Consider the following 27270-nt stretch of genomic DNA (forward strand, 5'->3'; position numbering starts at 1 on the left):
GGCTGGTCTGGGCCGGGTCATCCCCTCCCCTCCCCGCCCCCGTGCCGTGGGCGGGCGGTGCCGGCGGCGCCGCGGGGCCCCCATGGCGGCGGCAGCGGAACGCACGGACGAGCTGGTGCGGGAGTATCTGCTCTTCCGCGGCTTCACCGCCGCCCTGAAGCAGCTGGACGCCGAAATCAAGGCGGACCGGGAGAAGGGTTTCCGGGTAAGTGGCGACCGTATCCCCGCTGCCGGCGGGGCGCTGGGCGCCGGGTGCACCCTAGGAGGACGCGCTCCCTGGGCGGGCCGCGGGCGCCTCTTCGCGCCCCAAGGGCTGGGTGAGGGGAGCGGGCCTGGCGGCGGAGGGAGCCCTCGGAGCCTCCGCGCTTCCCCGCTGGGCTGGGCTGGGCGCCGGGGCCCGGCCGGCCCTCAGGCGGGACCCCGCATCCCGGAGCCGCCCGGCCCGCCCTGCCGCCGCTGAGGGACGCGCAGCCTCCTGGCGGGGGCTGTAGCCGGCTGAAGGTTCCCCTCCCGCTCGGCTCCAGGGCCCATCAGCGCAGGACGGGGGCTCCATCCCCTCGCCTGCCTTGCGAGCCGGGGGCTGCAGCTCCTGGCAGCCGCTCCGCGCCGCTGGCCCGCTGGGGACCCTGCGCCCGACCTGGGACCCGCCCGGCTTCGAGAAGAACGGAGGAGACCTGCGGACCGAGAGGGCAGGAAGACATTCCTTTGCCTGCATATTTTCTCCCTCAAGGGATTTTTATCCAGCGGCTTTACGGCTCCGCTCGTTAGTTTGTGTGTCTTGAGTACCAGCTGCCTTGACTAACGCGTGGACATTGGCACAGAATCTGCCAGTATCAAAAATCCAGTTTCAGTCCATTATGTGAACTTTGTATTCCTGTAGCAACAGTTTTGGGCACCGAATGTAGTGCTTTGAACAGATTTTTTCTTAACCAGTGATATAAGCACTACTTTTATCATTAATAAAGCACGTTGCTTTTATTTTTTAAAACACGCGCACTTTGCTGGTGCATTGTTGCCCAAGAAGGGTTTGCTGGAGTAACAAACTTCAGTTTTCTATATCTGTAGGAAGCCACAGAGATAAAAGTTATGTATGTCCTAAGATACTAAGTCATGAGGGGAGAGCAAACCACATGCTAAACAACCTTATTTTAATTTTATACAGGATGCAGTTTTTTCTTTTTCTGATGCCTGTTTTGGCCATCAGAAACCACTGAACAAAAAATCTATTCCCACAGTACCATTCTGCCTTTTTCATATTGCAGAAATGATTTTTAAAGAAACATAATGAGAAAAAAAATCCTTCTGCAAAATTTTATGCTTGCCTTGTTAGTAGATGATGTTACTAAAGATAAAGGTACTTCAAAAATTGCAATGGAGCAGAACTGACTTCCTCTTTCTGTTGGCTAAATGCAGGTAGTTTTCCTTTTAGTCTAAAAATAATACTTTTTTTCAGATGCTGCACTTGAGTTTTAAACATTTAATCACATTTATTATTATTATTATTATTATTATTATTATTATTATTATTATTATTATTATTATTATTATTATTATTATTATCAACAGGCTTTTAAAGGAGGTGGAAAGTTTTGCTTACTTGCAAAAAAATCCATCAGTCGGGTTCAACAAAATGTGATATTCCTGTCAAAATCTGTTTGGCTGTGCTCTGTCATGTTTCTTTTTCCTTCATGTGCAAAGTGCTGCAGAGTGGAAGAATGCTAATGCAAAATGCAGAGTGTTTCCAGGATTAGAAAATTGCTAATGCATAAGGATTGTACAGTTAAAGCAGTTGCAGCTTCTGAGCTCTAAGTTACAGAAAGTCTTGTGCCTCAGGGGCCCTCCCATGAGTGAAGTGTTCCTGTTTTGCCTTCTCTAGGTGGATAAGATAGTGGAGCAGCTGCAGCAGTTTGTGCAGAGCTACGACCTGGCTGCCCTGCGGGATTACTGGAGTTATCTGGACCGACGCCTTTTCAGCCGTCTGGAAGACGTGTACCGGCCAACGGTGAACAAGCTGAAAACCAGCTTGTTCCGATACTACCTGGTCCATGCTGTTCAGGTGGGGTTTCATTTTTAGGCTACTTTGCAAAGGTCCTGGTCTCTGAAACCGAAGCAATTGTGAGCCTCTGCCAGGCCTGCTGGGTTGGGAACAAGCAGTTCATGTGTCATGATCAGGAGTGTAGTGCGGAGTTTGATGCAGACTCACATGACAAGCTTGTGTGCAGGATAGGGAAACTCGGGCAACAGGGAAACATGGTTTACTGGGTGCGAGGTAATTCACACTCGCATAAAGACAGGTTTCCTTCAGAAAGGATAACACTACTGCTAGCTCAGTCCTGCTCAGTAAGCTTAGATGCTGGCAGAGAACACAAGGTTCAAACTTTAACAAGGAAATGTGGAAGAGAAAATTAATGTCTTTTTGCTTGCTATGAATAGAACAGAAAATAATGAACTTAGAATGAAACAGATTTTTTTCTGTTCTAATCCTGGAAAGTCAATGGAGTATATTCTTCCCTTGATTCTTCTTGGTTCCATTTTCTGACTGAAGATCCAGGTGTTAGTGGAGGAGTCAAAATCTAATACATCTTTCCAGAAGTGTGCTTTTTCATGAGTTTTTTTTGCCATGTGCTTACCCTGAGGTGTTACAGTCCTGTCTGCATAATGTGTCAGCTGGAAACCTTTTCAAGCTGCATGTGCTGTGGACTTAAGTAATTTGAATTATACTTTGGTCCTGTATATGAATGCTCATGTCAGTGTGCTCTGCACTGGTTTAACTGAAATCAGTTCGTTTGGTTCGATTGGTCTCAGCCTTTATACAGGATGGTGGTGACTACAAAGAAGGTTGGATTAAGTGCATTTCTGAGCTTCTTCTACCGTATTTGGGATTCTTTTGTTTCCTGGTGAATCTGTAACTAACCACTTGTTGTGTCATTGTGGTGAAAATAGTTGTTGTTGTGTTCCTCACAAAAGCTAAAGTTCCTCGACCTAATGGATCTAATCTGGTGGCATTAGTGAGCCCTATTCTTCTTGCTGTGTTTCAGAATGGCCGCAATGACAAGGCACAGGAGTTTTTCCTCAAGCAGGCCTCCGAGCTCCAGAACCAGGCCGAGTGGAAGGATTGGTTTGTCCTGCCCTTCCTGCCTGCTCCAGACTCCAACCCCACCTTTGCTACCTATTTCTCACGCCAGTGGGCAGATACGTTCATCGTGTCTCTGCACAACTTCCTGAGCGTCTTATTTCAGTGCATGCATATCCTTCTTTGCAACTAATAGTTAAATCTCCCTTGCCCTAGTGGTATACTTTCAGCAGTTATGCCAAGGATATAGTACTCTGGAACTTCCTCCTTTCAGGTGATTTTTTACAGCCAAGACTTAATAGAGAGTTAGTTGGTGTTTACCAGAGGAGTTGGAATAGTTACTGCTCAGTTATCTAATGATATGTTGTATTCCCTGGGCAAAACAATTATGATTGTTGCTGATGCTGAATCATCCTCATGCTAGTGACTAGAAATCCTGTGCACATCTTGTTTTGAAATGGTTTTACTCTTTGCTTGACATAGTACAAAACAGTCATACAACCTTGGGTCATAATCTATAACTGTACTGGCATCTGCTGTTAGATCCTTCTTTGGGTACATTATGTTCACAACATTGCCTAGTGACAGCTCATTATAATAGAGCAGTTGATTTTTGGCAGGAATAAGTTTTTAGGCACTACAGAGTTCTGTCTTGTTTGGTGATGGGCAGGCTTATGCTGCAGCTGGAATACAGCTCATCTTGAACTGTTCAGTGTACAGTAAAGCAGTAATAGAACCTCTCTTGCCCTCCACTTCCAACTCTAAAAAGAAATAATCTAAAAATCCTTGCAAAGCCCACATGAAATAGTTTGTGCAACAGCAAAGTGAAAAGTTGACTTAATTACTTCAGCTGTTGCTAATCTTCTGGTTGTGCACCTACTTTTTGCTAATTGCATGGACTGGGCAGCTTTGTTTTTACAGAGAAATGGCCAGTATGGAGTGCTGGCTTTTAGAATTAAGCCAGGTGCACATGAGTTATCACCTCAGTTTTCTTTAACACTGCTTACCAGTTCCAGTCATACTGAACTTTGAAGCTGAATGTCTCAGGACCAATCTCATACAAGAAGAAAATGAATCGTTGCGGCATAAGGTCAGAACTGAGATCACTCTTTAGCTGCTGACTGTGTGATGTGAGTTTTGTAAAATTGATTCCATCCATTTGAGAACATTGTTACTGTTTTGTTTGGTGCATTTATTCTAAGGCAGATTCCTTATGTCTTTTGTTTTACTTTGATTTATCATTCAATTGTTTCCAGCAAACTTAATTGTGAAATGCATGTTTAGGATATTCCTGTCCCTCTGCCGGAGGTGATTGTCTCCCCTCCCTGTGCTGTCTGATAGGTGACTGAATACCACACAAACTCGTTTTCTGTTACAGTGCAAAGTCAAAAGAAGGTGAAGCTGGTAGCAGGTTAGGGGGATGTGTGTCGTAGAGTTATAGAATGGCTTGGAAAGGATGTATGGCTGATTTTGTGAATAGTACTCAGTCACTTCCAGGTTTTAGCTGATAGAGAAATAGAAGCAATAGAAATGGATAGTAAATTCTGGCAAAGAGAAACTGTTACTTCTGAAATGGCCCCTTCACCATGTTTGATACATACTTAAAGCAATTTAGATCAACTAATGGAAATGTTGTGAGTGTCTGTTTCCCACCTCTAGATCTTACAGTAAGCCATAAGAAGGGCCCCTTAGTTCAGACAAAATGCTCCATGTCATATCCATATCATCAGCAGATACTTAGGGAAAGGGTGTAACATGGGTCAGTCATTTCCACATACAACTTCTGTTAGAGAAATTTGTGAAATCTGCAGTTTAAGAACTTTCTAAACTATAGATCACATGTGGATGATCACATACAAGTAGGAAGGCTTATTTGTGTAAGCAGAACTTTAATTTCGCTTCCTCAAACATACCAAGAAAAGCTCTTTCTGTATAAATACTTCAGTAAAGTTTGTGCTTTACCTCCTGTGTTACAAAACATTGTATGTTGTGTTTTCTGTTTGTACTGTTTTAATAGCTGTTCAACACTGTCCTAGAAATAGAAGTTAAATGGAATAATTGATTTTTAAAAAGGAGGCAGTTTTTGGGAAAAAACCCAAGATTTGTCACTGTGTACTGTATGGAGTTAGAAGGTCAGTCAAACATTGACAGGAGGGTTCTGCAAAGATGGTCAGTGAGTAGGGACAGAGGATGAGCTATGTTTTGCAGTAGAGCTCTTTAATTTCCTCAAATTTTGTATTCTTTACTTTTAGTCAGAATAAACCTATGGTTTGTGTTTTGCATGTTGGCTGATATCATTTGCAGTCTGGATAGAAGTTTTCTGGCAAATTGACAGAAGTAAAACTAGACTTTCCCTTTTAGTCAACTGCTAGGCTCAGAGGGGGAACCAGCTATCTCTAGAATACAGGTTTTTAAAGAAGGATGTCAATAAATACTGAATTTTACGCTAGCTGAAATTAAGTAGTGATTCTGTTTTATGCTGCTGAAACAATGCAAATACATAAATAGCAAGCTAGATTTCTAAAGCTCATTTTTCTTCCTGTATTTTCTTTCCATAAATAGTGTGTTAAAAAGAAAAAGAAATATATCTGAAAAACAAACATACAGAAACAGAAAAGCCTGAGGAACTCTTTATGTAAGAGTCACAGGCATAAACCATATCTGTGCCAGAAAGCTGCATCCTGAGGTTCCTCTCTACTAAAGGGAAAAAGAGATGGTTTTCTTTCTCCACAATGTGGAGATAAATCTCACTATCATGCCTGGGAAGGAGTTGCACAGGGTATGGAGCTGGATTTCAGGGTGACCTGGTTTCACTGACCTTGGTGCACCCTGCCAGTTCAGCAAGCCCTTAGCTGCGGGAAGAAGATTACCTTCTAGGCTCCGTGCCTGCCTTGCCCTGGCCTCAAACTGCCTGCAGGGAGAGGGGCTGGTGAGCTCTGCCCTGCCCAGCTCTTGTTTCCCAGCACCACTAATGTCCCCACGGCCAGCCCGAGGAGAGCAATGAAGGGTTTTAAGTGGGCTCCAGTTTCATGTGCCTAAAGTACTGATTGTTTTGACTAATTGGACTAATGTGGTGCTCAGCCAGTCAGAGCAGCTTTTTTCCTTCCCCGCCCTTCTAGAGCTGTTGAAATAAAAGGAGTAAACAACTTCAGTGAGTGGGAAGGAGGTGAATCTCAGTGACCCCGTGTTTACTTGGCTCTTTTCTCCTGTCCTAGCTGTTCGCTCTGCAGGCTGAATCCTCCCGCATGAAGAAAGAGGAACTGGAGGTGGAACAAACAGTTCTGCATCACAAGTTGCCTGCATATGTGGCCAACATGGATCGACTAGGGGACTCTGAGCTGTGAGTGCCTGCAGGAGAAGAGTTGGGGACAGGCTCTGCTGCTTTTGTTGAGTCAGGGAGGTTCCTGGAGGGTCATTTCCATGTCCCCTGCCTTGGGATTCAATGCAGAAAGACATCCAGTCAGACATTATGGTGACCTAAGCAGGTTTAATGGAATTCATGACAGGTGTCTCTCTCATATTTTGGGAGGTCTTGCAAACCAGTGAGAGCCCAAGCACACATGGAAGTGATTATGCTCTGCTGTCAGCATTGCACCAAGGTGTTCTGGGCATCTAGGGCACTGGCAGCAGTGCAGTACCTGCAGTATTGCTCAAGTGAAGTGGATTGGCTCTTGATTCCAATTTACTTGAGTGCCTGCAGTGCCATAGGTGAATGCCCTGTGTTGTTTTGTAGATACTGTTACTGTATGACCCAAAGGGATTCTTGTTACACAGGGATGTTTCCTTGCTTTTGCAAAGTCAAGGGAGAAAGAGCTTCTCTTCTGTGAGGCTCAGTTATGCACAGATTTCCCCATGAACTTGCTGCAGTTAAAAGTGTGTTTTATGACTACATCTATTTTGTGCCTATCTCTGGAAATTGGGCAACATACACAGTGATACAGCTTCTTTAACTGTTATTTTTTGCCCCAGTACAGGACAGAAATAGGATTGATTAAATTATCCTGTTGCCAGTGACAGAAGTTTAGAGGTAGCAGGTACTACACACAAAATGTTTTAATCTAAAATTTGTCTTATTAAATAGACTTAAGTGTTTATTAAACTATCTTGGTGACAGCTCTGCAGTCTTTGCACAGTACAGGCTAGAGAGTTTAGTTTGTGATATGTTTTTTTAACTATGTGGAAAGCCCTGATGCTATCTGCATGTATGGAGGAGTGTGACATGAGGGATGGGGTAATTTATTCCTGTATTTATTTTTGTCCATTTATATTAGAAAAACTTGCCTAAGAAGTGGCATTTCTTGCATGTGCAGCTTATCTCCTAGTCTGGGGACCAGTTCATTTGCTTGTTTTCATGGCTCTGTTTAACCCAAAGCCCAGCTTTGGTAGAATAGTTCCATCCCTGCTGAGTGGATAGACAGTGAAGATTATTGTATTCCCCTTGCCCTTGCTGCCACTCTGCTCTCAGAGGAAGCTGTAGCAGAGTGAGGTCAGACAGTTATGTTCTGGAAAGCAGCTGCTGCTCTTGGCATTGTGGACTGAGAAGGGAGGTGTTTATAATCATACAGATGGGCTAGGTGTTTATAATCATACAGATGGGCTGTAGCTCTCTTATTTTCTTTGGGTCTGGATTTTGAGATATTGAAGGCTTGTGCCATAAAATTGTTGAACATAACTTGCTGTTTATCAGAGGGTGTTCAGTGAAGTATTGGATGCTGAAAGTCTCTCAGAGTAGGCCTGTTTTATGCTATGAATTGGGAATCCCATCGGAATAAGTCATACAGAAATCTGAATTCCCCTGCCTTTCCCTTAGGGTCTTTCTAAACAAACCAGATGGAGTGGAAGGAGTTTTAGGTGCCTCTAAAGGGGACTTAGCAGCAGTTTGAGCTCACTGTCTCAGTGGCATCTCTGAGAAGTGAGCTTTTGGTTACAGTAACTGTAATGACCTGCTCCAGGCACTAACAGGATATTTTCAAATAGGGTTTTAGTGCATAGTGGTGCACTGCCTTGGAAATTAACATCTATCTTGCAGTGGTTCAAACAACTGCCACTTCACTCAACTGGGTGGTCTTTGGGCTGGTTGCCTTGCTACACTTTCATACTCTATTTGGTGGTGTTTTGTGTTTTTCATTAGTGATATGACCTGCAATCAGAGAAGTACAGCACATTCTCTACAGTCCCGGGGAGGCTTTCTGTCCTCCTTTCTCTCCCAGAGTAAAAAGGGCCCTTCCAGACCAATCCATTCAAGTGGGGCTTCTCCAATGCAGGCTAGCAGTATGCTGCTAGGGAAGAAAGAACCAACAAATCACCAGGTAATTCTGAACTGAAAGTTGCTCAGTCTCTGAGGAATTAACTTGCAGCGTGGCACTGCTCCAAGCTTCTGCTTCCACCTGAAAAATTAAATGTCCTTTCCTGCCTTGCAAATGTGTGCTGGGCCTGAATGCAGCACAAGAACAGCTATTGTTATCTAAGAGCTTGTGGAGCCCTTGCAGGTGCTTGGTTGCTTTGCTGCTTCTTTTGCTTTTTGTTCTGCAGCCTACTAGAAGCATGACTTTGCCCAGTCACTTCTCTGCTTTCCAGAGTGCCAAAGGAAAAGAAGGAGCAGTGAGCTCTAAGGATGGGAAGAGCCACTTCAGTGGTTTAGTGGCAGGCGAGTCCAGTTCCCTGCAGCAGCGGCAGAAGCGCTTGCAAGAGCATGGGAAAGAAAGGAAGGAACTGTTGTCAAAAGGGACCTTCCAGGTACTGGTCAGCACTGCAGGGCTGGGAGGCAGAAGGCTTGTATTTCTGTAAATCTAAGTGGTAAAACAAGTGCAAGTGTTTTTTTAAGCTTTGGAATTGGTAGTCAGAATAACTGTATCAAAGGTTAATGTCTGTAGTTAATCAGCTCCTTCTGCACTTGGTTTATTTCTCTGTCCCTGGAAGTTAATCAGTATTGGCATTTCAGGTGGAAGAAGAATTGTCTTTTGTCTCTATGTTTTTCAACAGCCTGGTCCTGAGGCTTCATTAAGGTTTGATTCACTTTCAGTGGTTGTGTTCAAATTCCTTGTTAAAATCCCCATTCCTCAGTGAACTTGAGGTTCATGAACTTGGCTCACTCATCCAGCCAAAGTGAGTTCTCTTCCTGTAGGTGCTTATGTTGATTTATACAGGCTCTGTGTAGGACAGTAAAAACTAGTATAAAAATTTCCTGGATAGGAATGGAATTTGCTTTCCTAGCAATATTTGCTTTTTGGAATTTTTTGTACTTTATTGGTGCAGTTTTGCCTGGGGGTGTGCTCTGCCTTAAAATCTAATGAAATAATAAACCTGTCTCCTGGACTTCAACTGCTGAAGCTCAGCACACTGCTTCACCTGTGTGCTGTCTGGCTTTCAGCAGCCACGTTGTCAAAAACTACAGAGCACAGACAGCACCTCAGCCGTTGTTATTTTGTCTGTATGAGACATTCTGCCTTGTGGAGAGACAGTGCTGAGGGGCTGTTCCCCCGTTGTAGTGTGGCAGTTCTGTGTGTGGGAGTGCTGGTTAAAGAGATGTTACTCTGTCACTCAGCATTCAAGGCCTTGAGAGACCTTTTTTGTTTGTGGTTCATCTAAAACACTTTCAGCGTTTGTTGGAAAATTGCAAAGCCTGATTTCCCAGTAAGTTTCCTTTCACTTCCCTTTTTCTAGAATGTTCCATGTTAAGGCAGTGATTCTTTTGGGCTGTGTAAAGATTGGTCTTTGTGCTCTTGGGGAAGCGTGATACTCTTTAACTTTCTCTTGTACTCAAAGCATGTGAGCAAAAAGGAAACTGAAAGGTTGGCACTGTTTTCTTTCACATGAGTGTCATTAACTGGTTGTTACCTCCCCACATTAACTAGCAGAATAATTCTTGGATTTATTTCCCAGTCTATTCTAGCCCTGTGATTTCAGATGATTTGATTATGTAGTGCTTGATCCATTGGTCCTGGTGAGAAGCTACTGTAAATTAGGCAAGCATGTGTTACAGAACAGGAATTCATAACCATCAATACCAATACCATTTTGGGAACACTTAACTTTCAGAGAATGGTTTGTCAAAAGAATGCTAGCAAATGGTTTACCACCTTATGTGCTGTATCTGCTTCTTGTTCATCTTCTGGTGGCAAGGGAAGACTAAGCTGCTTCCAAACATTTCTGCAGTGCAGATCTTGTCTCATTTAGATACCGTCACTTCCTAAAAATCCATTTGTTCTGTCTGTCCTGTCAAATTGGGTTTTAAGCTTTTGGACTCATATGTCAGCTCTACTGTTGTCATCAATCAGTTGGCTGCAGTGGTGACTCCAGTGTGCACAATCTAAATCTCTGGCAGATGAGGATAATCCATCCACTGGAGCTTGACAGCCAAGTTTTTGTGCAGGTTTGCTGAACTGCATATTATACGGACTTTAACTGATATTGCTGACTGCAAGAATTCCTTGAAATATGTTGATTTTCTTGTGAATCTGTGCTCTAATGGCATGTAAATGGGCCTCTGATATTGGCTGAGGTATGCTAGAAATGCTGCAGTTCTTTTCATTCTTACAGGAAAGTATATAGTTGGTCATGTATGGGGATATACAGGACTCAACAGCTAAGCAGGCCATATTAAATAGTGCAGTTGTGCAACACATGGTCCTTGTCCTCAGAAAGGTCCCTGGCAGAAGGAGTGTTGGGCTGACAATGCTTCTGTTTTGTTGCAGCTTCTTTTTTTTTTTCTCCCAGCAGGCTGGGGTAGCTGAGGAGCTTGATATGGAGCTTCTTCCTTGTATTTATCACAGGATTTCTTCCTTCAGGGCCAAAGTGCTGAGAAGAAAACAGATACTAACATAGCTGAGGCAGAACCATGCTCAGAGCTGCATGCTGAGCAAACAGAGACTTCAACCAAAATGCCTGGCAGCAGTGCAGAGGCTGTGGGGGTTCGGCAGGAGCAGCCATTCATCGTCCTGAGCCAGGAGGAGTATGGGGAGCACCATTCATCCATCATGTACTGCAGGTAATGCACTGGCAGGAGAGGGCTGTCTTGTAGAAGCCTCTGCAGAAGGATCAGCTGTGTCTGCCCTCTTTCTCCCAGCCTCTGTTCTGTCTAGCACATTGGACATGTACTCTCAGTTTTTGGACCTTCAGGCTGGTGTGACTGAAATAGCATGTAGTTTGTGCTACATGTGAGAAAGGACAGAGATATTTGGACAGAGATATTCGTGATTGGGCAATGCTAGTCAGGAAGAAACTCTTGGAAAGCAGGTATTGTTTAAGGGCATTATGCTTTATGCCTGGCGCTTAGTGTGCTTTGTTGTGCCAGTTACTGTGAAGTGAGCAGGAAGTAGTGCAAAGAAGTGCTAATTCCTGCAGAAGGAACTCGTGTGTAGCCAGGAAAGGAAGGATTAGTGGGTTACATCTAAGAAGTTGAGGGAAAAGAATATCCCATCAGTTTCATTCTACACACAGGGTTGATTGTTCTGGACGGAGGGTGGCCAGCTTGGATGTGGATGGGGTCATCAAAGTCTGGTCTTTTAACCCCATAATGCAAACAAAAGCTTCATCCATTTCCAAATCTCCATTGCTGTCCCTGGAATGGGCCACCAAGCGTGATCGGCTGGTGAGTAGTCTGTGTGTGGAAGTGCAGCAGATCTGGGGCCGTGTTGCATGTTCACTTCTAGACAGCTGCACTGGGGATAAGATTGGGCAGCAGTTAATTTCCACTTTCAGGGGGACACAGGGAACTTCTAGGGTCTAAAAAGAACTAGAGTGGGGAGTGTATGCTTTGTATTGAGCAAGGAGTTCACCACTGCTTGCCCTGAAACAGAAATTCTGAAGTGCTGTGTGGTACAGCTGCAGGATAGAAGTAGTGCCTTCGAGAGAAATGCCTGTCTTCACACAGATCACACAGCAACTTGTAAAGACTGGCAGAGGCAATTGAGTACAACAGCTTGTGGGAGGCCTGCAGCAGAGAGCTGTAGACCTTTACTCATACCCTGAGCCAGCAGCAGAGAAGGGGAAATGGGGTTGTAGGGGGGGCATTTTACTTGTGTGTGAAAAAAGCTCCATGGCCAGTTCTAGACTGGTGTCTTAAGAGCTGAGGGTTTTTGTGTGTATGAGGAGCTTGGATCTTGTTTAAATAACATGGAAGTTTAAATGTTTCCTATATCCCTTTTTCTCTAGTTGTGTTACTAGAGAGGAACCTTAAATGATATGCATTCCTTTGAGTCCTTGAACTGTTGCTAGTGTTTCATGCCCTCCCTTGGCAGATACAGGGCTGTATGAGGAGCCTGGCCTGCAAAAGAGGCAGTATTTATTTGCATTTTGGCACTGACAGTGTGTGGCTTGCTAACCCCAAAATGCCACCTGTGAAGAGCTGGTGCTACAGCTTGTCTCTTCTTTGGCTTTTAGAAAGCAGGTTGTCAATGCAGTTGTTGCACTTTGTTTGTTGTGATGATGTTTCTTCTGCTTTGTGGAATTAATTTTCTTCTTGCTAATGGAAAGATTCTTCATTCTGAAGTATGTGTAGGATTCACCAGCAAATTGGGCACTAAAGCAACAAAGATTTGGCTTGCTCAATTTTCTTTTATAATGCATCTCTTCATGACTTAAATTTTAATTGAAATTGTAACACCATTGATAAAGCATGTTTGAGCTCTTCTGGATGATTTCATCTTCCCATGAGTGAAAGGAGTTGGCTTCTGCTTGAATTTCTCTTTAGCACACAATTAAAAATCTTAAGCTTCTCTTTACTTGGACCCCTAGATATTGAGACTCCATACATGTTTTGCATCCCATAGGGTTGAGCCATGATCTAGAAAGTGATGTTTATGCCATCTTGGTGCCTGTTAGATCTTTTTCTAACTGGGAGGCAGGGTTTTTACTCTGACTTCTGTGGCTTTGGGGTAGTCCCACTCTGTGTGATTGCACGGGAAGACAGGATGTACCAGAATGGAGTAATATTTAGTCTGAATGCATAAATAGAAAAAAAATGCCTAAGTCTTGGTGGTTGTTGGCCAGCATCATTGTATTGCTCACTCACACTTTTTCCATCTACTTCCTTGCTGGTTTCAAGCTATTGCTTGGCAGTGGGGTCGGGACAGTTCGTCTTTATGACACAGAAGCAAAGAAGAATCTCTGTGAAATCAGCATTGATGAAGACATGCCCAGGTAACTCTGGCATACCGATTTTTGTATATAAATATAAATAAAATAGTAAACATAATAATGTTCCTGCTGCTTTTTTGCAACTGCAGGACTATCCAGCCTTCATCTAGAGGGCAGTCCCTGCCTGAGCGGTGTAAAACTGTTCAGGTAAATGGGAGACACTTGAAAACTAAGCAGATGAATCTGCCCTCCTTTACAGTGCACTCTGTCATGCAGACTCTTAATAGGAGAGCTCATAGGTGAGTGTTTTGCTTGAGGCAGCTGCGGGAGAGAGGTGATTCAGACCATGTGCCTGTGTTTCAGGATCCTCTCGCTTGCCTGCAGCCCAAGTGGTGCCTCCTTCGTCTGCTCTGCAGCAGCCCAGAGCCCTGTCTCCCACATTGACTTCTCAGTAATCAACTCTGGGGGCAAAAGCATGAACCAAGTTCCTGGGAAGCTGCTACTGTGGGACACTAAGACAATGAAACAGCAGGTACTTGCTGGGTTTCTTTTCTTTCTCAGTCTGCTTGCTCAGAGTGAATGTCTTCTGTTTCAATGTCTAGGAGCCCTCTTTGGAAATGATGCTGACTTTCTTTTCAACACCCTTCTTTTTCCTCCTTCCTCCTTTCCCCTCTGTCACACTCAGGATAAAAATAAATAATGTAAGTAGCTGCTGGATTGGGTGAAATGTTTTTGTTTTATTGGTGTGTTGGGATTTTTCTGAGGAATTCTTCAGAATAGTCCATGGCCTTGTTTCTATCATGGCTGTACAGTTTGTGACTGGAAATATCCCAAGTGGATTGATTGATGCTTTGCTGAGGCTTTCTCCACTTGAACTGTACTGAAAGGTTTTCGTTGCTGCTGTTTCTCTTGCCTTCCCTGTTTTTAAGTGGAGTGCTGTCCCTGACGTGTAGGAGAAAGCAACATACTCAAGCTAATGCCTGCCAGAAGCTGGTTTTGCAACCTTGAGGCCATGGCCAAGAAAGCTGTGGCTTGGCTGAGGTGAATTGCTGGTTTAGTGTCACAGTAAAATGCCGCAGCCAGACCTTGAAGTCTGTAGTCATTAGAGGTGTAGGGCTCCAAACCAGAGTTCTTGTTACTAAATACCATCTTTCTTTCTTCCTTCCCTGGAGTTCAGCTCTTCAGCACCCCCAGCTCCATTTCTCAGCATTTATGCAGATTTTCCCTTCCAGCTGCAGTTCTCCCTGGAGCCTGAGCCCATTGCTATTAACTGCACAGCCTTCAACCACAATGGCAACCTTCTGGTCACCGGGGCTGCAGATGGCATTGTTCGTCTCTTTGGTACAGTGGAAAGGGACCTGGGGGTGTTGGTTGGTAGCCAGCTCTGAGGCCAGGGGGCCAAGACTGGCATCTGGGCTTGTATCACAAAAAGTGTGGCCAGCAGGATGAGGCAACGGATTGTTCCCTTGCTCCTGGCACTGCTGAGGTTGCATCTCAAACAGCATGTTGGGTTTTGGGGCCCTCACTACATGAAAGACATTGTGGGGCTGGAAGGTGTCCAAAGAACAAAACCAAAGCTGGTAAAGGGTCTGGAGTACATAAGGAGTGGCTGCAGGAGCTGGGGTTCTTCAGCTTAGAGAAAAGAAGACTGAGGGGACACCCTGCTGCTTTCTACAAGAACCTGAAAGGAGATTGTAGCCAGGTGTTGGTCAGTCTCTTCTCCCAGGTGACAAGAGATCAGACAGGAGGAAACAGTCTCAAGCAGCATTGAGACTGTTTAGAGGAGGTTTAGATTGGATATTAGGAAAACTTCTGTCACCAAAGGGATTGTCAAGCACTGGAGCAGGTTACCCAAGAAAGTGCTGGAGTCACCATCCCTGGAAGTATTTGAAAGATATTACAGATGTGGCACTTAGGAGTGCAGTTTAATGGTGCAGTTGGCAGTGTTAAAGTAACAGCTGGGCTTGATTATTTTGGAGGTCTTTTCTAACTTAAATGTTTTTGTGAAGCTGAGTAGTGAGTTGGTCCCTCGTCCTCAGCTGGCTGCCCATAGCAGGGAGGCAGCTATATGATATGCTTGGAGACCAAGGTGGAAGCTATTGTCTCCACAGGAGCTCTCAGGATTGAATTGACATAGACTTTTTCTGGAGGACATTGGCTGGAGACCCTGGCAGTGCTGCTGGATTTGTTGTTTCTCTCCTGCTGAAGAGGAGAGTGAATTTGCTCTTAAGCCATGTGGTCTTGTGCTGTGCCAGAGAGCAGTACCACTAGAGGCTGAGTTGTGAGGAAAGCAATTAATGTGAGACCTTCCATTTAAATGTAAGGGTTTCACATCAATCCTCCTTTTGGGAGCAATTTGTGTTTCTCAGGTTTTTGTTCTCTTCAGCCTGTCCTTGCAATAAAGACAGCTCAGGCCTCCTACCTTTGAATGGGGAATCTGCTTCTGGCTCAGGTAGAGGCTGCAGTCCCAGGTCTTTGGGAGGACAGAGCTGTCAGCAGGTAGGAGGATGGGCAGGACAACAGGGTGAGGAGGAGGGCCAGTGATGCTTGGATGCAGAATGCCTGCAGTTGACAGTGAGTGTATGAGCAGCCCTGTAAAGTCCAGTAGTTATAGACAATGATTTTTGTGGCCAAAGTGAGAGCAGAAGTATAGGCACGGGGTGCTGGGACTGGATTGTGCTCCCCCAGGCTGGTTTGGAGGGCTGGCACAGGGACCTCAGGAACATAAAAGGCCTCCCTCTCTTCACCTGAGCTCTGTGTGAGTAGGAGGAGTGTTCAGTACTGTTCTCCCCTCAGATATGCAGCAGCACGAGTGCGCCATGAGCTGGAAGGCACACGATGGGGAAGTCTACTCCGTGGAGTTCAGCTATGATGAGAACACAGTCTACAGCATAGGAGAGGATGGCAAGGTAGGCTGGGGATGACCTCCTACTGCTCAGCTGGCAGAGAGGTCACTTCTGGAGTGTTCTCCATATGGTGGGGACAATCATAAAAATATGCTCAGATTCTGGATGAAATGTGGGCTGCTAACTGCAATCTTAAGTGTGCAGTACCTCCCTGCTCCAGGTAATCTGCAGAGAGAGTGGCTGAAAAATGTATTCATAGTTGGAACTGTCTTTGACCTTGTGTGCAAATCCTTCTGTTGGTGACATCCTTTTCCTAGACAGTCCATGTGAGGATGACCTTTCTCTGCCCCTGAGATGACCACATTTGAGATCTGGGATTCACAGGGAGGCATATCCTTGGCCACTTTGCATAAATCTCGTCAGCAGCTCACTTTATAATTGTTATTGTAATTTTTATTGTTGTTTATAATAAACACTTCAATTTCTGCAGTTCCTCAGTCTTCAGCAGTAGAGAGAGGTGTGACTCAGGGAGGGACCTTGGCTGAGGAGTTTAAGCAAGATTTTACCAGAGTACTGCATGCAGTGTGGAAAGACACATAGGCAGTAGTGCTTGAGGAAGGCAGAGAATATCTTTGCCTGGATAGAAGGCACTCTCACAGCCTTTGCAGCCTGTGTTCTATTAATATAGTCATTTAGGTATAGATGTCAAAATGCCATCTTCTGTTTGTGAGGAGTACCCACTGTTTTGCTTAAAAGCAAAAATAGGCAACTGCACTTGCATCCCGGTTAATTTCATTATAGGCTTTTCTCATCTCTTTTTCTCATTCTAGTTTATTCAGTGGAACATCCATAAAAGTGGTTCAAAGGTGTCTGAGTATGACCTCCCCAGGGAAGCTACAGGTCCTTTTATTCTGTCTGGGTACAGTGGCTACAAGCAAGTCCAGTTCCCACGAGGACGGCTTTTTGCTTTTGACTCTGAGGGCAATTACATGTTGACATGTTCTTCTACTGGGGGAGTAATTTTTAAGGTAAGTCTGAGAAGTGATGGGGAGTACTCTTAAGTATCCATACATACTTCTGTTACTTACAAGGGTGCAACAGCAGCCACTGGAAGTTTTTAAGCAATGCATGCCCGTTCTGGCTCTGTCAAAGCTACTGCTCAATTTCACACAGTGTGCATTTCAGCAGTGTGTAGTGACTGTACATTAAGTGTTTGGGTCCTACAGCTGGGGTATTTGTGCCTTTTCTTAAAGCCTAGCTTTTAGTGTCCAAGTGACTAGGACAAAGTTTTAATTACTTTTTAAATGTATAGATACATGCCAGTTCAATGCAGAATGTATGATTGTTGACTGGTGCTCATGTTCAATCTGCCTTCTGTGTCTGCTGATTCTGTGTTAGACCCAGCCTGATCCTTGTCCCTTACCATGTACTAAAATTAAACAAAGGGTAAGGCTGAATGGTTCCCAGTGCCCAAATCTCTGTACTTCATTAACAAGTGTTACTTATCACATGCCCATGCTCTTGCAAGGCAGATTAGATGGAATTTTTGCTTTGCATCTGAGGCACTCAGAGCACCTGAACTAACATGAGCTATAGCTTAGGCTTATGTGATTCTCATCAGTGTATGCTCTTAGCCTGCCTTGTTCAATTACTGCAGTTCAGTCAAAAGTTGAGCTGCCTGAGAGCACATGCTTCTGTAGTGAGACTGGAAGCTTCCTTTCCTGTGTGTGCTACACACATCTCAGTATCTCTCTGATTTTCTGCTTACTTAGCATGCTTTCTGCATGCTTTTAGAGATACAGAGTCTATCAGGCTTTGGCTTGTCTTGTCGGGTGCATTGCCCCCACTGCAGAAACATACCCCCTTAAAATCTTATGCTTTCCTTCTTTTTAGTTAAATGGTGAGGAAAAGGTTCTGGAGAGCTGCCTTTCCCTGGGAGGACACCGAGCTCCTGTTGTCACAGTGGATTGGAGCACAGCCATGGACTGCGGCACCTGCCTCACTGCTTCTATGGATGGGAAAATTAAATTAACAACCTTGCTGGCTCAAAAGTCTTAACCTGGACAGTACTGAAGGGGGAAAGAGCAATAGAGCTGACAACCCCAGTGTTAACTCACAGGAACAAACTGCGTGGGAGAGAAGGCAAAGCAAAGTCCCTCATTCTTGATAACTACATTTGCCAAACCACTGTGCAACAGAATGCCAGTATGGGACTGGATCAGTGGCAGCACTGAAAAATAAGTCTCCACTAATCCATTGTGGCAGCTGGACTTCCCTCTGTTAGGGAGTCTTGAGTAGCACGTGGCTAAAAGGCTGTGGTCATGTCAAGGTTCTGCAGAAGGTGAGGCTGGAGGAAGCAAGCATGAGGCAGCACAGTGCATGACAATAAGATGACTCAAACTGGAAAGGCTGATGAGAAACCAGAGTATTCTTTGGGTATAACATTTGTTGTTATGATTTTGTTAGTTTGTTTTTATTTGTTTTTCTTCTGTAAAAAGAAAATATTCCCTTGCATTTGAACTCTATGCTTTGTTCAGCAGTTGCTGCAAAACATGGAGGGTGGTGAGGGCAGTGATGTGCCAAGTCTCCTGCATGCAGAAAAGCTCTTGTGTTTTCACCAGGTGCTTCCAGCACCACACCTGCACACCGTGGTGAACCAGACATCCAGGAACAAAACCAACTGCGTTTGCTTGGATGTATTGTGCTACCTTGCCATAGGTATCTGCTACCAACCAGAGCAGAAATTTGAGTCAGACTTTGAAATACTTGTGTTGGAGTTCAGAAGCTACATAATGCCGAGCAGGGTACCTGATGGTGGATAGGGGAGGGAGGCCACGACCAGTCTGGCCCTGTATAGAGCTCTCTGTCACTGGAGCTGCCTCTCCCCCTAAGTCCCCAACATCAGGGCAAGTGCTGTGCTCAGGTATTGCATAGCCTTTGAATGGACTAAGCAGATACATTTCATCTGCTTACACATGGCCATGGAGCTTTCTGCTGCTTATGTCCTTGGCCTGTATTGGGAGTTGGTGGTACTGTTGTTCTTTGGCAGTACCACCAACACTCTGCTGGAAAATGAACAGCCATTCATGAGCCATATGGGTAGCCATTCTCACAGACAGCTGTTCAAGGATAACACTGCTGGATACTGAAATCCTCACTACAGGCATATTCATGCTACAGGTACCTGTTGTCCGTGGGGTAACTTGCTCCTGTTGACTACACTCATTTTATAACCCCACCTTCCGTTCTCCAAGACTAACATGTCCTCTGCCAGACTGACATCTAAGTACAGGGTTTCCACCTCAGTGGGATATGATACTGATGGTTCAACTGCTCTTCATGCCAGTCTGAGCTAATGTCTCCTCAAATCCAGTGCTGAATTCAAACTGGCTTCAGGAATTCCCAGGGTTAGTCTGAGAGTTTAGAGAGCTCTCAAATGGGAGCCTTTGTTTGCCTCTCAAAAGGCCAAGACAGATTGTGGCTGTATTCCAAGCCCTGCAGTGTTGACTACGTTGCATAGGGGTTTTAGAATTTAGAATTACAAAATTACAGAATGGTTGGGGTTGGAAGGGACCTAAAGCTCTTCTAGTTGCAACTCTGCCATGAGCACAGGCACCTTCCAAAGTCCCGTTTAATCTGGTCCTGAACACTACCACAGATGTTACTTTCTTCCAGATGTTATCTTCCAGCCCTCACAGAGGGTCAGTTGAGGTTTCTGGAGGGAGACTGCTTTCAGGCTGGCTTCAGAAGTAGGACTATGAGCAAAAGAAAATCCCCCTAAACAGGGCAAGAAAGTAAGTATAAAAAACATGCACCAGGCCAAGGCTGCTATGCAAAATGATTGTGCATTAGTACAACGTTGATACTGTGCCAGAAGCCTGGAGGGAAGGGATGAACATGCTCTTTTGCTCGAACAATGCTCAGCCTGCTGTTTTCCCAGAGGGGCTTTTACCATCCTTGGCCCAGGCTCCCCACTCTCCTCTCTTCCCGGCACGAGTCCCGGTCGCTCCGGCGGAGCGCTGCTGCCGGGCCCCCGGGCCTGCAGAGGGCGCTCGGGGGCGGCGCCGGGCCCGGCCCGCCAGGCTGCCCGGGGGCTCGGAGGGGATCGGAGGCTGGCACGCGTCGTTCCCAACGGGCTGTCTGCTCCGCAGCTGGCCCAGAGCCACGTTTGCTCCTTGACGGAATATCGAGGGACGCACGGCCTCAGTGGCTGCCTGCCTGATCAAGCACGGGGCTTTGTCGTGACTTGGGTTTTAGGGCGGCCTGGGGCTGCTTTTCCAGCTCGCCTGCGCTCCCGGTGGGGCGAGGAAGCGGCCCCGGTGTGACGGGCGGAAGGCGCCCCGCCGGCACCGCCCCGCGTGGGCATGGCGGCGGGCGCGCGGCGGCGGCAGCTCCCGGCCTGGATGGGGGCGGCGGCGGACGGCCGGGTGGCGGCGGCTCCGTCCCCCAGCGCCGGGCGGCGGCGGGCGGCGGCGGGGCGCAGGTAGCGCCGCTGGGGCGGGGGAGCGGCCGGGACGGCGGGCGGGAGGGCGAGCCCGTGCGCTGCCCGCGCTGAGCGTCCCCTGTGCACTGCCCAGGCCGGCGGCGCTGTACTGCATGAACGAGGCGGAGCTGCTGGAGGTGGCCCTGGCGGTCCTGGCCGAGGTGAGCCGGGGGTGGGGGTGGCAGGGCTCCGGAGGACGGGCAGGGAGCGCTGCTGCCCACGGCTCCCTGGCGGCCCCTCTCTGGGCGAGTCGGCGGGCGCTGCCGGTGCCGCATGGCTCTCCCGGTCCCCTCCTCTCTGTCCCAGCGGCGCTGCTGCCTTTGCACCCTGCCTTGCGCCGCAGAGCAGAGCCGCGGGCCGGGGTGGGCCTGGCGGGGCGCGGCTCACGGGCATAGTGGGCTGCCCTCCTGCTCCTTGGGGTGCTCCCGGCGTGAAGTCATGCACGGCCGGCACTTGTTGTTTTTTCCCTCTGATCAGAATCTCCAGTGCGAGGAAGGTGAAAAGAAGGCCCGGTCCCGGAGCGAAGAGGAGCAGGAGATCCCGCCAACACCAGAGGAGGTTCCTGGAAGCACGGCCAACACGCATGGAGGCAGCGACCACGGTCCGGCACTTCCATCCCCTCCTGGTGCTGGTGCTGGCGCACAGGGGATAGGCGGGGAGAACTCTGAGGACGATGTGCTGAAATACGTCAGGGAGATCTTTTTCAGCTAACATCTCTGACTTACGAGGAGAAGAGGGCACAATGGGGAGGATGTCTCCTCCCGCGGCCCTGGGAACGGTGGGAGGAGGGCCTGGAGGGGGGCTCTGCATCCATCTGCTGTGTAGGATAGCCAGGAAGGCCAGAGGGGGAAAGGAAGGAGCTACTCAGTTCTCCCACTCTGTGCTGGGCTCAGGGGGATTTGGCTCCAGATTAGAAGGTGTTCGTTTCTGTTTCACATTTCAGAGCATGGGCAGATAAAAGAGGCCATTCGGGTTTCTGTGAGCATCCCTTTGGTGGTTTGGTGTTGGGCATGGAGGGGAGCAGGGAGCTGCTGACCTGGAAGACCTTTGCTGGCAGAGCTACATGGTCATGGTTCAGCCTTGGGGGCTCCCTTGTCCTTGTGGTCCCTCTGTCACAGCTGCAGTGGGGCCTGGCAGGCTGTTCCCATTGGGCCTGGTGCTGTTTGCCTCCAGACTCCAGGAGTCTTCCCAATGCTGAGGAACACATGTGGGAGCAGGTGACTGCCCTGAGGGGGCTGATCCCATGGCAGCATGCATGGGGGTCTAGGAAGGGATGAAGATGGCTCAGTATCCTCTTCCCAATCAAAAAAAAAAAAGAAGGACAAACAAACCACATGAGGCCAGCATGTATTGAAATGAAGAATCGGTCAAATCACCAGCCTCATCCCCACCAAGGCTGTAGCAAGAGAAGACAGACCCTCATTTCCCTTGAAACAAATTCACTCAACTGCAAAGAATATCACTGTTAAGCAGGCATTCTTTATTTTCATAAATTCTCCCAACCACTGGATGAATTAATGCAGCACGTACTTACAAGGCTGTTACATATTCACTACAAATAAAACTCCGGTTTTGAAAACTTATTATATGCACAGAGTTAACCGTTTCAGTCTTTTCTGCCATCTAGTGTCCTTTAGGGATTATTACTGCCCTCTGTCGGGGTTTTTCTGGTCGTTTAATCCTCCTTTTATTGCACTTTCTTAGTTGGTGCATGCCCAGTCTGTTGTTTTCAAACTACAAACCTGCTTCTTTCTAGTGATACTTCTGTATTGTCCTAGATAGCTTTCTTTGCAGCCCTGAAGGTTGGTTGTTGATTGGCTGCTTATTTATTTTAAATTGTATGTATCCTGTCTACTTATGAAGAAATTACCTATTTGGTTACATTTTCCTGAACATTTGTTAGTTCCTAGTTAAACATAATCTACATATCCTGTTTTTAAATTCCCTTATCTTTGTTATATGGTAGGGCAAAATGTATTAAAAGCATTTTGTTAGTTAATTACAAATTTAATCACATTCTATGAGATACTAGCAACATTTTTCCTTAGACTAGGTATGAGCAGAGGGCTGTGCCCACTGTATGCTTGTTCTGCTACCTTCCCTGCTCTTTGGGGCCACAAGTGCTGTCACTTTGATGCTGTGCCCCAAACTGAGGGGTGTTACATGCTGTTGTACCTGGGAAGCTTCTGTGCTGTGGCTGTGCTGTGGCTGCAGTTTGCTGCCAGCTTGATGCAGGAATGCTGCATGCAGCAACATGCCAGAGCATGGCTGGACACGAGCCTTTGGACTGGGAATCAGATTTTTTCTAGGGAGTAAAGCTGTATTTGGATCACAACTTTAAATCATATTACCGATAGCTCTCTCATCTCCTTCACTGTCAAATCTTAGTGGGCAGGGCCTCCTCAGTTAAATGGTTTTGACACATATGTGTGTGCTTGGCCCAGCTGAGGTACACAGTGACAGTGAGAATCTGGAGCAGTAGCAGAGCCTGAGTCCCAAGCAGTGCCAGGAAGCCTCCAGTGAAATCAGAGGGATTAATCCACTGCGAGGTTTGTAAAAGAAACATACCCAGGCCTCCAGACAGGATAATCATCTTGATGAAGAGTATGATGTGAATCATCTTCCATCCCTCTCCCTGCCCTGTGCAATTCACATTTAAAACAAAAGGGAGGTGGAAGAGGATGAAGACCAGGCAGGAATACACACAAACCCTGGCTAGTCCCAGTTGTAGTAGACTGATGCCCATTGCCTGCAGATGCTTGCTGTCCAGGCACTGCAGCTCCCCAGCTGCATCATCCCACAGGCAGAAGTTGTAAAAGCCAATGCGTTTGTCAGGGAGGTTCACCAGGTTTCCGGCTTCGTACAGCAGAGCGTAGGACATCAAGGCCAACGTCCCAACAGTCTCCAGTAAAGCCAGCATGGGCAGCAGGTTCTTGGTACACCTCTGTGGCAGCAGACCCATCCTGGTGCCTGCATGCTTTCTTGCTACCATGGTAAAAGCTGCTGCGGGGATGCCTGTTGCAAAACACGAGTGGGACCCCTCAGTTGTTGCCTCTTATGGCACCCTTCCCAAGATGGGCTCTGAGCCTTGTGGCTGGGGTCTAGGCACTCCCCTTGCAAACAGAACAGGAGTGTCTCAGTCCTGCCTAGGACTGAGCTGCACATGTGTTACTGGGTTGAGGGGGGTGCATTTGGTGCACTTTCGGTCACAGCAAAGGTGGCTTAATGATGTCCCATGTGTGTACCAGTACTGGGAGGAGAGTATGACTCATTTCCAAACATGCCCTTTGCATCACAGTCTCACTGGAAAAGAGGCATTTGTCAGCAAACTGCAGGGATGGGAGGAGAGAAAAACTGCTGTCTGGTAATAAGCATGATAAGAGCTATTCTGGGATAATGCCTCTCTTTCAGTTTTTATCAGACAAGGACATCCCTTGTGATCTTTGGGCTACTGAGTAAAAGTGCAGACGTGACAGGATCTGAACTGCAGGGCTCCCCTTGTCTCCCTGCCCTTGTCCTATAGCTCTGGAACACCCAGTGCAATTGATATGGGTGTGACATGGGTGGCCATTTCCAGCATCTAAGCTTCACAGACAGGTCCTTGCATGCCTGTAGATTTCTGAGCAGAGCAGGACTGAATACCTGGAGCTCTGCTACCCACTGAGGCTGGTAGACATGGTGCTCCTCTGTCTTGGTTGCCTGGGGAGCAGTGCCTTACACAGACAGGCAGGTGCTGAGCTCAGAGAGGCACCTTGGATCCTCCTGCAGCCACTGGGACATAGGTGCTACTGAGACACACCTGTGATTGCCATCCACCTTGCTCCTCTCAGACTGGCTGGCAAACCCGAGTGCTCCTCTCCCCGGAATGTGTACTGTCCTCTAGTGCCGTCCTGCGGGCTTCTGCTTCCCGCTGAAAAACAGGGAGGTAGCATCAGGAAAGGCTATCACTGCCTGCAGAGCCACATGGCACTGAAGCACTGTCCACCCAGGTCTGCAGAGAGGCATAAACACAGGACTCAAGGGACCTTGGCTTCAAGCCCAGCCTCAGGCTTGAGGCTTTGCAATTAACTCTTCCTTCCTCTGACAAGCTTCATCTGCTAAGAATAATTTACCCCTTTCCTTTAAGAAGTTCACATTGGCCCTACTGTCCCCTTCCACTGCCTATTACCCAGTGGTATATCATTTATTTAAGAACTGGACTCTGGGTCCCTTCCAGTTCAGAGTAGTCTGTGAATCTGTGGTAACCTGGATATCCTCCTAGACCATCACCCAAAGCTGGTTTTGAATTTGGTACAGCCTCTGAGTTTTTGGAGTGCCAGGAGAGACTCCACTCAACATGTACTCAGGCCCTGGTGGCAGTGCTTCTGACTAGAGACCTTTCAGCATTCCCCTCCCACTCCTCATCTCTCCCTGAAAAACTTGGAAGTGGGGCAACTGTTTAATGAGCACAAAGATGAAGCTTCTCAGTCTCAAACTTCTTCCAAGAGAAACACACAGCATGGAGGGGGGGAGGTCATCACAGCATCAGACACCAACCTGTCCACTTCCCCTGGTTGCTTTTCTTTCACTTCTTGTAGCCTCCCTTGGAGGGCTTCTTCTCAAAGGGCTTCTGGAGAGACTGAAAGCTCACATGGAGGACGCCCATTGTTCTGAATCTGCAACGAAGACCAAAGCAACCACGAAAATATCTATGCTTGGGCACAGGATGTGCTGCAAAATGAGACCTCTGGTGAAATGTAATTTCCCCACTGTTTCTCTTTCCCCTAGTGTTGTCGCTTGGTTTGTCTGTCTCACACATGGTCTCCTGCACCCAGGCATTGCTGCTCTTCCTCTCCCTGTTCTGCAAGGGCTCACACCCATCGTTCTTCCTGCTGTCCTGCCTTACCCTCAGAGGAAGAACAAGCTGCACTTGGAGGCTGACCAGGTCTCCAGGGATTTCTGTTAGACCTCAGGGCTGGGACCACTACAGCCCAGCTGACTCTTGGCCCTGCCCACCCACCAACCCTTGCTGTTGTATTTCTTTAGAGCAGTTTCCTATGGAAGGCAGGCTTGAAGAAAGGTGGAGTTTTGTTCAGTCATCTCACACTCACTCCCTCGGCATCCATAAAATGTAAAAGCTATTAAAATTGTCCTAGTTGCACATATTACTAGAGAGGGGACAGAGAATTAAATTTCTATCAGGTATTATGGTAGTATGGTAACATGTGGCAGGGGTGGAGGACAGCCACCTGAGAGACCCTGTGCTGCTGTGTGATCTCTGCATGTACAGGGACCTGGGAAAGCCCATGGTATCTCTGCCCTCTGCTCTGTTTTGAGGCTCATGTGTGTAAGGACATATTTTCCCAGCTATGTCCCTCTCTTCATGGTTAAATTGCTGGCATCTTTGCCTCCTGCTGCCTCCCCGGCCCAGCCCAACCCAGGAGGTAAATCGCTGTCCCTGTGTGACTGATAGGCCCAGAAACATGCCTAGGATGGCCCTGTGCCAGCTGGATAGAGAACTGGCCTGGAGGCAGTGAAGGCTGAGACCTGGCACCCTGCCACAGCACAGCCACAGACAGGACATTTGTGAGCTCTGCAGCTCATCAGGGAGGCAGGTTTAGCAGCAGCCTGGCTGAGAAGCAAGAGACAAACAGGAAAGAGCTCTCACCCAGTGTACAGCTTGGGTTTTTCCCAGACAGAGGCAGTCTCGCTGCCTCTAAGGAGGTGTCTGTGCCTTTGGATGGGAGACTGTGGCTCCTTCTCAAAGGTGCAAGAAAGGGGAACCTGAACATGGCACAGCAAGCCCCAGCCTGGAGTCAGCCTCCTTGTTCCTGGACTGGCATTGATGGAGACACTGGGTTTCACACTGGGAGAGCTCTGTGTCTCAGTGTCCCCGGCAGAGAGAGGCCCCATGTGAATGGCTCCGGAGCTCCCTGAGGTCTCTGTGTGTGAGATTAGGCTCCTAGGCACGCTCTGTGCTTTTGGGACCGCACAGCCCTTTCCTCTGCTGCTCACAGGCAGGTGGGCACCCTTGCCAGGCTGGGGCTGTGCCTTTCTCCGGCAAGCAGCTGGCAGAGCGCCTGGGCAGGGGGACAGGAAGGCACACACAGCTCTGGCACAGGACCTGTGCAGGGACGAGCAACTCTGGGAGCCACTGGATGCCGCTGCAGTGGGGCTGAGTGCAAGAAGGCGAGGGAATGGGCATTTCCTTTTGCACTGAAGAGCCCCCAGACAGTTTGACTTCCCTGTCTCCCCTCTCCCTGGCTGCTGAGGGGAGAAATGCTGTACAAGAGTTACGGGAAAGCGTCATGCTTCGGACATGACACTCTTCCTTCAAGACATCTGTCCTGTCCCTGCACCACCTCCCCATCCCAGCTATCCGGATCGCCTTTCCCCCTCAGGCAGGATTAGCTGCAGAGAATCCACGGGTGAAGAAAGGCCACTGACAAGCTAAGGATTGCTGGCAAACAGAAACCAACCAGCAACAAATGGAGCAGACTGTGGAGGAACTGCCCTTAAAGCGTCTTAAAGCAGGGGAAGATGTCTTGGAGGGTTCTCCAAGACATCTGCACCCTTCAAGACCACTTCTCCTGGCAGTTCCCCCCAATGCCAGTGACATTAAAAAGGCGGAGGTGTCAGTGGAGGATACTTACGGGCTGCCCATTGCGTGGGTGCGGAGCTGAAACACGCTGGAGAGGGCTGTGGAGCCGGTCTCGGACAGAAACGGGGCTGCGGCTGCTGCCGGTGCTGTGCTGGCTGGTGGCTGTCCCCACAGCCTGTTTTTGTCACGTGCAGATAGTTATCTCTGCTTT

The 27270-nt window shown here is 47.5% G+C and overlaps 3 protein-coding genes across 11 annotated transcripts; 2 read left to right on the forward strand and 1 right to left on the reverse strand.

Moving 5' to 3' along the window:
- The first annotated feature begins 48 nt into the window (after positions 1–48).
- WDR91 (WD repeat domain 91) lies at positions 49–18521 on the forward strand. 3 transcript variants are annotated; one of them, XM_050983571.1, is made up of 15 exons: positions 49–205; positions 1877–2056; positions 3039–3245; positions 4080–4163; positions 6289–6413; positions 8205–8382; positions 8651–8809; positions 10861–11060; positions 11513–11663; positions 13119–13213; positions 13514–13682; positions 14383–14491; positions 15947–16059; positions 16827–17024; positions 17890–18521. In XM_050983571.1, exons 1-15 carry the CDS (start codon positions 83–85, stop codon positions 18052–18054), a joined length of 2256 nt encoding a protein of 751 aa, XP_050839528.1. In that variant the 5' UTR covers positions 49–82; the 3' UTR covers positions 18055–18521. The 3 variants fall into 3 exon arrangements, with proteins under 3 accessions (XP_050839528.1, XP_050839533.1, XP_030093823.1); XM_050983576.1 differs by having other exon boundaries at positions 16798–17024; positions 17890–18038; XM_030237963.2 differs by lacking the exons at positions 49–205; positions 1877–2056; positions 3039–3245 and having other exon boundaries at positions 4080–4203.
- On the forward strand, positions 18318–22062 carry CYREN (cell cycle regulator of NHEJ). Its single transcript, XM_050969909.1, has 4 exons — positions 18318–18337; positions 19937–20162; positions 20254–20640; positions 20957–22062. Exons 1-4 carry the CDS (start codon positions 18318–18320, stop codon positions 21188–21190), a joined length of 867 nt encoding a protein of 288 aa, XP_050825866.1. The 3' UTR covers positions 21191–22062.
- TMEM140 (transmembrane protein 140) lies at positions 21939–27263 on the reverse strand. 7 transcript variants are annotated; one of them, XM_018910052.3, is made up of 4 exons: positions 27112–27263; positions 25016–25134; positions 24279–24389; positions 21939–23494 (listed from the first exon to the last, which is right to left on the reverse strand). In XM_018910052.3, exons 3-4 carry the CDS (start codon positions 24289–24291, stop codon positions 22857–22859), a joined length of 651 nt encoding a protein of 216 aa, XP_018765597.3. In that variant the 5' UTR covers positions 24292–24389; positions 25016–25134; positions 27112–27263; the 3' UTR covers positions 21939–22856. The 7 variants fall into 7 exon arrangements, with proteins under 7 accessions (XP_018765597.3, XP_050839578.1, XP_050839571.1 ...); XM_050983621.1 differs by having other exon boundaries at positions 21939–23782; XM_050983614.1 differs by having other exon boundaries at positions 24122–24389.
- Positions 27264–27270: the final 7 nt, after the last annotated feature.

Source organism: Serinus canaria, chromosome 1A, assembly GCF_022539315.1.
Source record: "Serinus canaria isolate serCan28SL12 chromosome 1A, serCan2020, whole genome shotgun sequence".
Lineage (NCBI taxonomy): Eukaryota > Metazoa > Chordata > Aves > Passeriformes > Fringillidae > Serinus > Serinus canaria.

Coding starts and splice junctions, on each gene's coding strand:
- WDR91 (XM_050983571.1), top strand. CDS start 83: ATGGCGGCGGCAGCGGAACGCACGGACGAGCTGGTGCGGGAGTATCTG. Junction 2,057..3,038: donor ACCTGGTCCATGCTGTTCAG/GTGGGGTTTCAT, acceptor GCTGTGTTTCAG/AATGGCCGCAATGACAAGGC. Junction 13,683..14,382: donor CTAAGACAATGAAACAGCAG/GTACTTGCTGGG, acceptor TTTCCCTTCCAG/CTGCAGTTCTCCCTGGAGCC.
- CYREN (XM_050969909.1), top strand. CDS start 18,318: ATGTCAAGGTTCTGCAGAAG. Junction 18,338..19,936: donor ATGTCAAGGTTCTGCAGAAG/GTGAGGCTGGAG, acceptor CTGTTTTCCCAG/AGGGGCTTTTACCATCCTTG. Junction 20,641..20,956: donor CCCTGGCGGTCCTGGCCGAG/GTGAGCCGGGGG, acceptor CCCTCTGATCAG/AATCTCCAGTGCGAGGAAGG.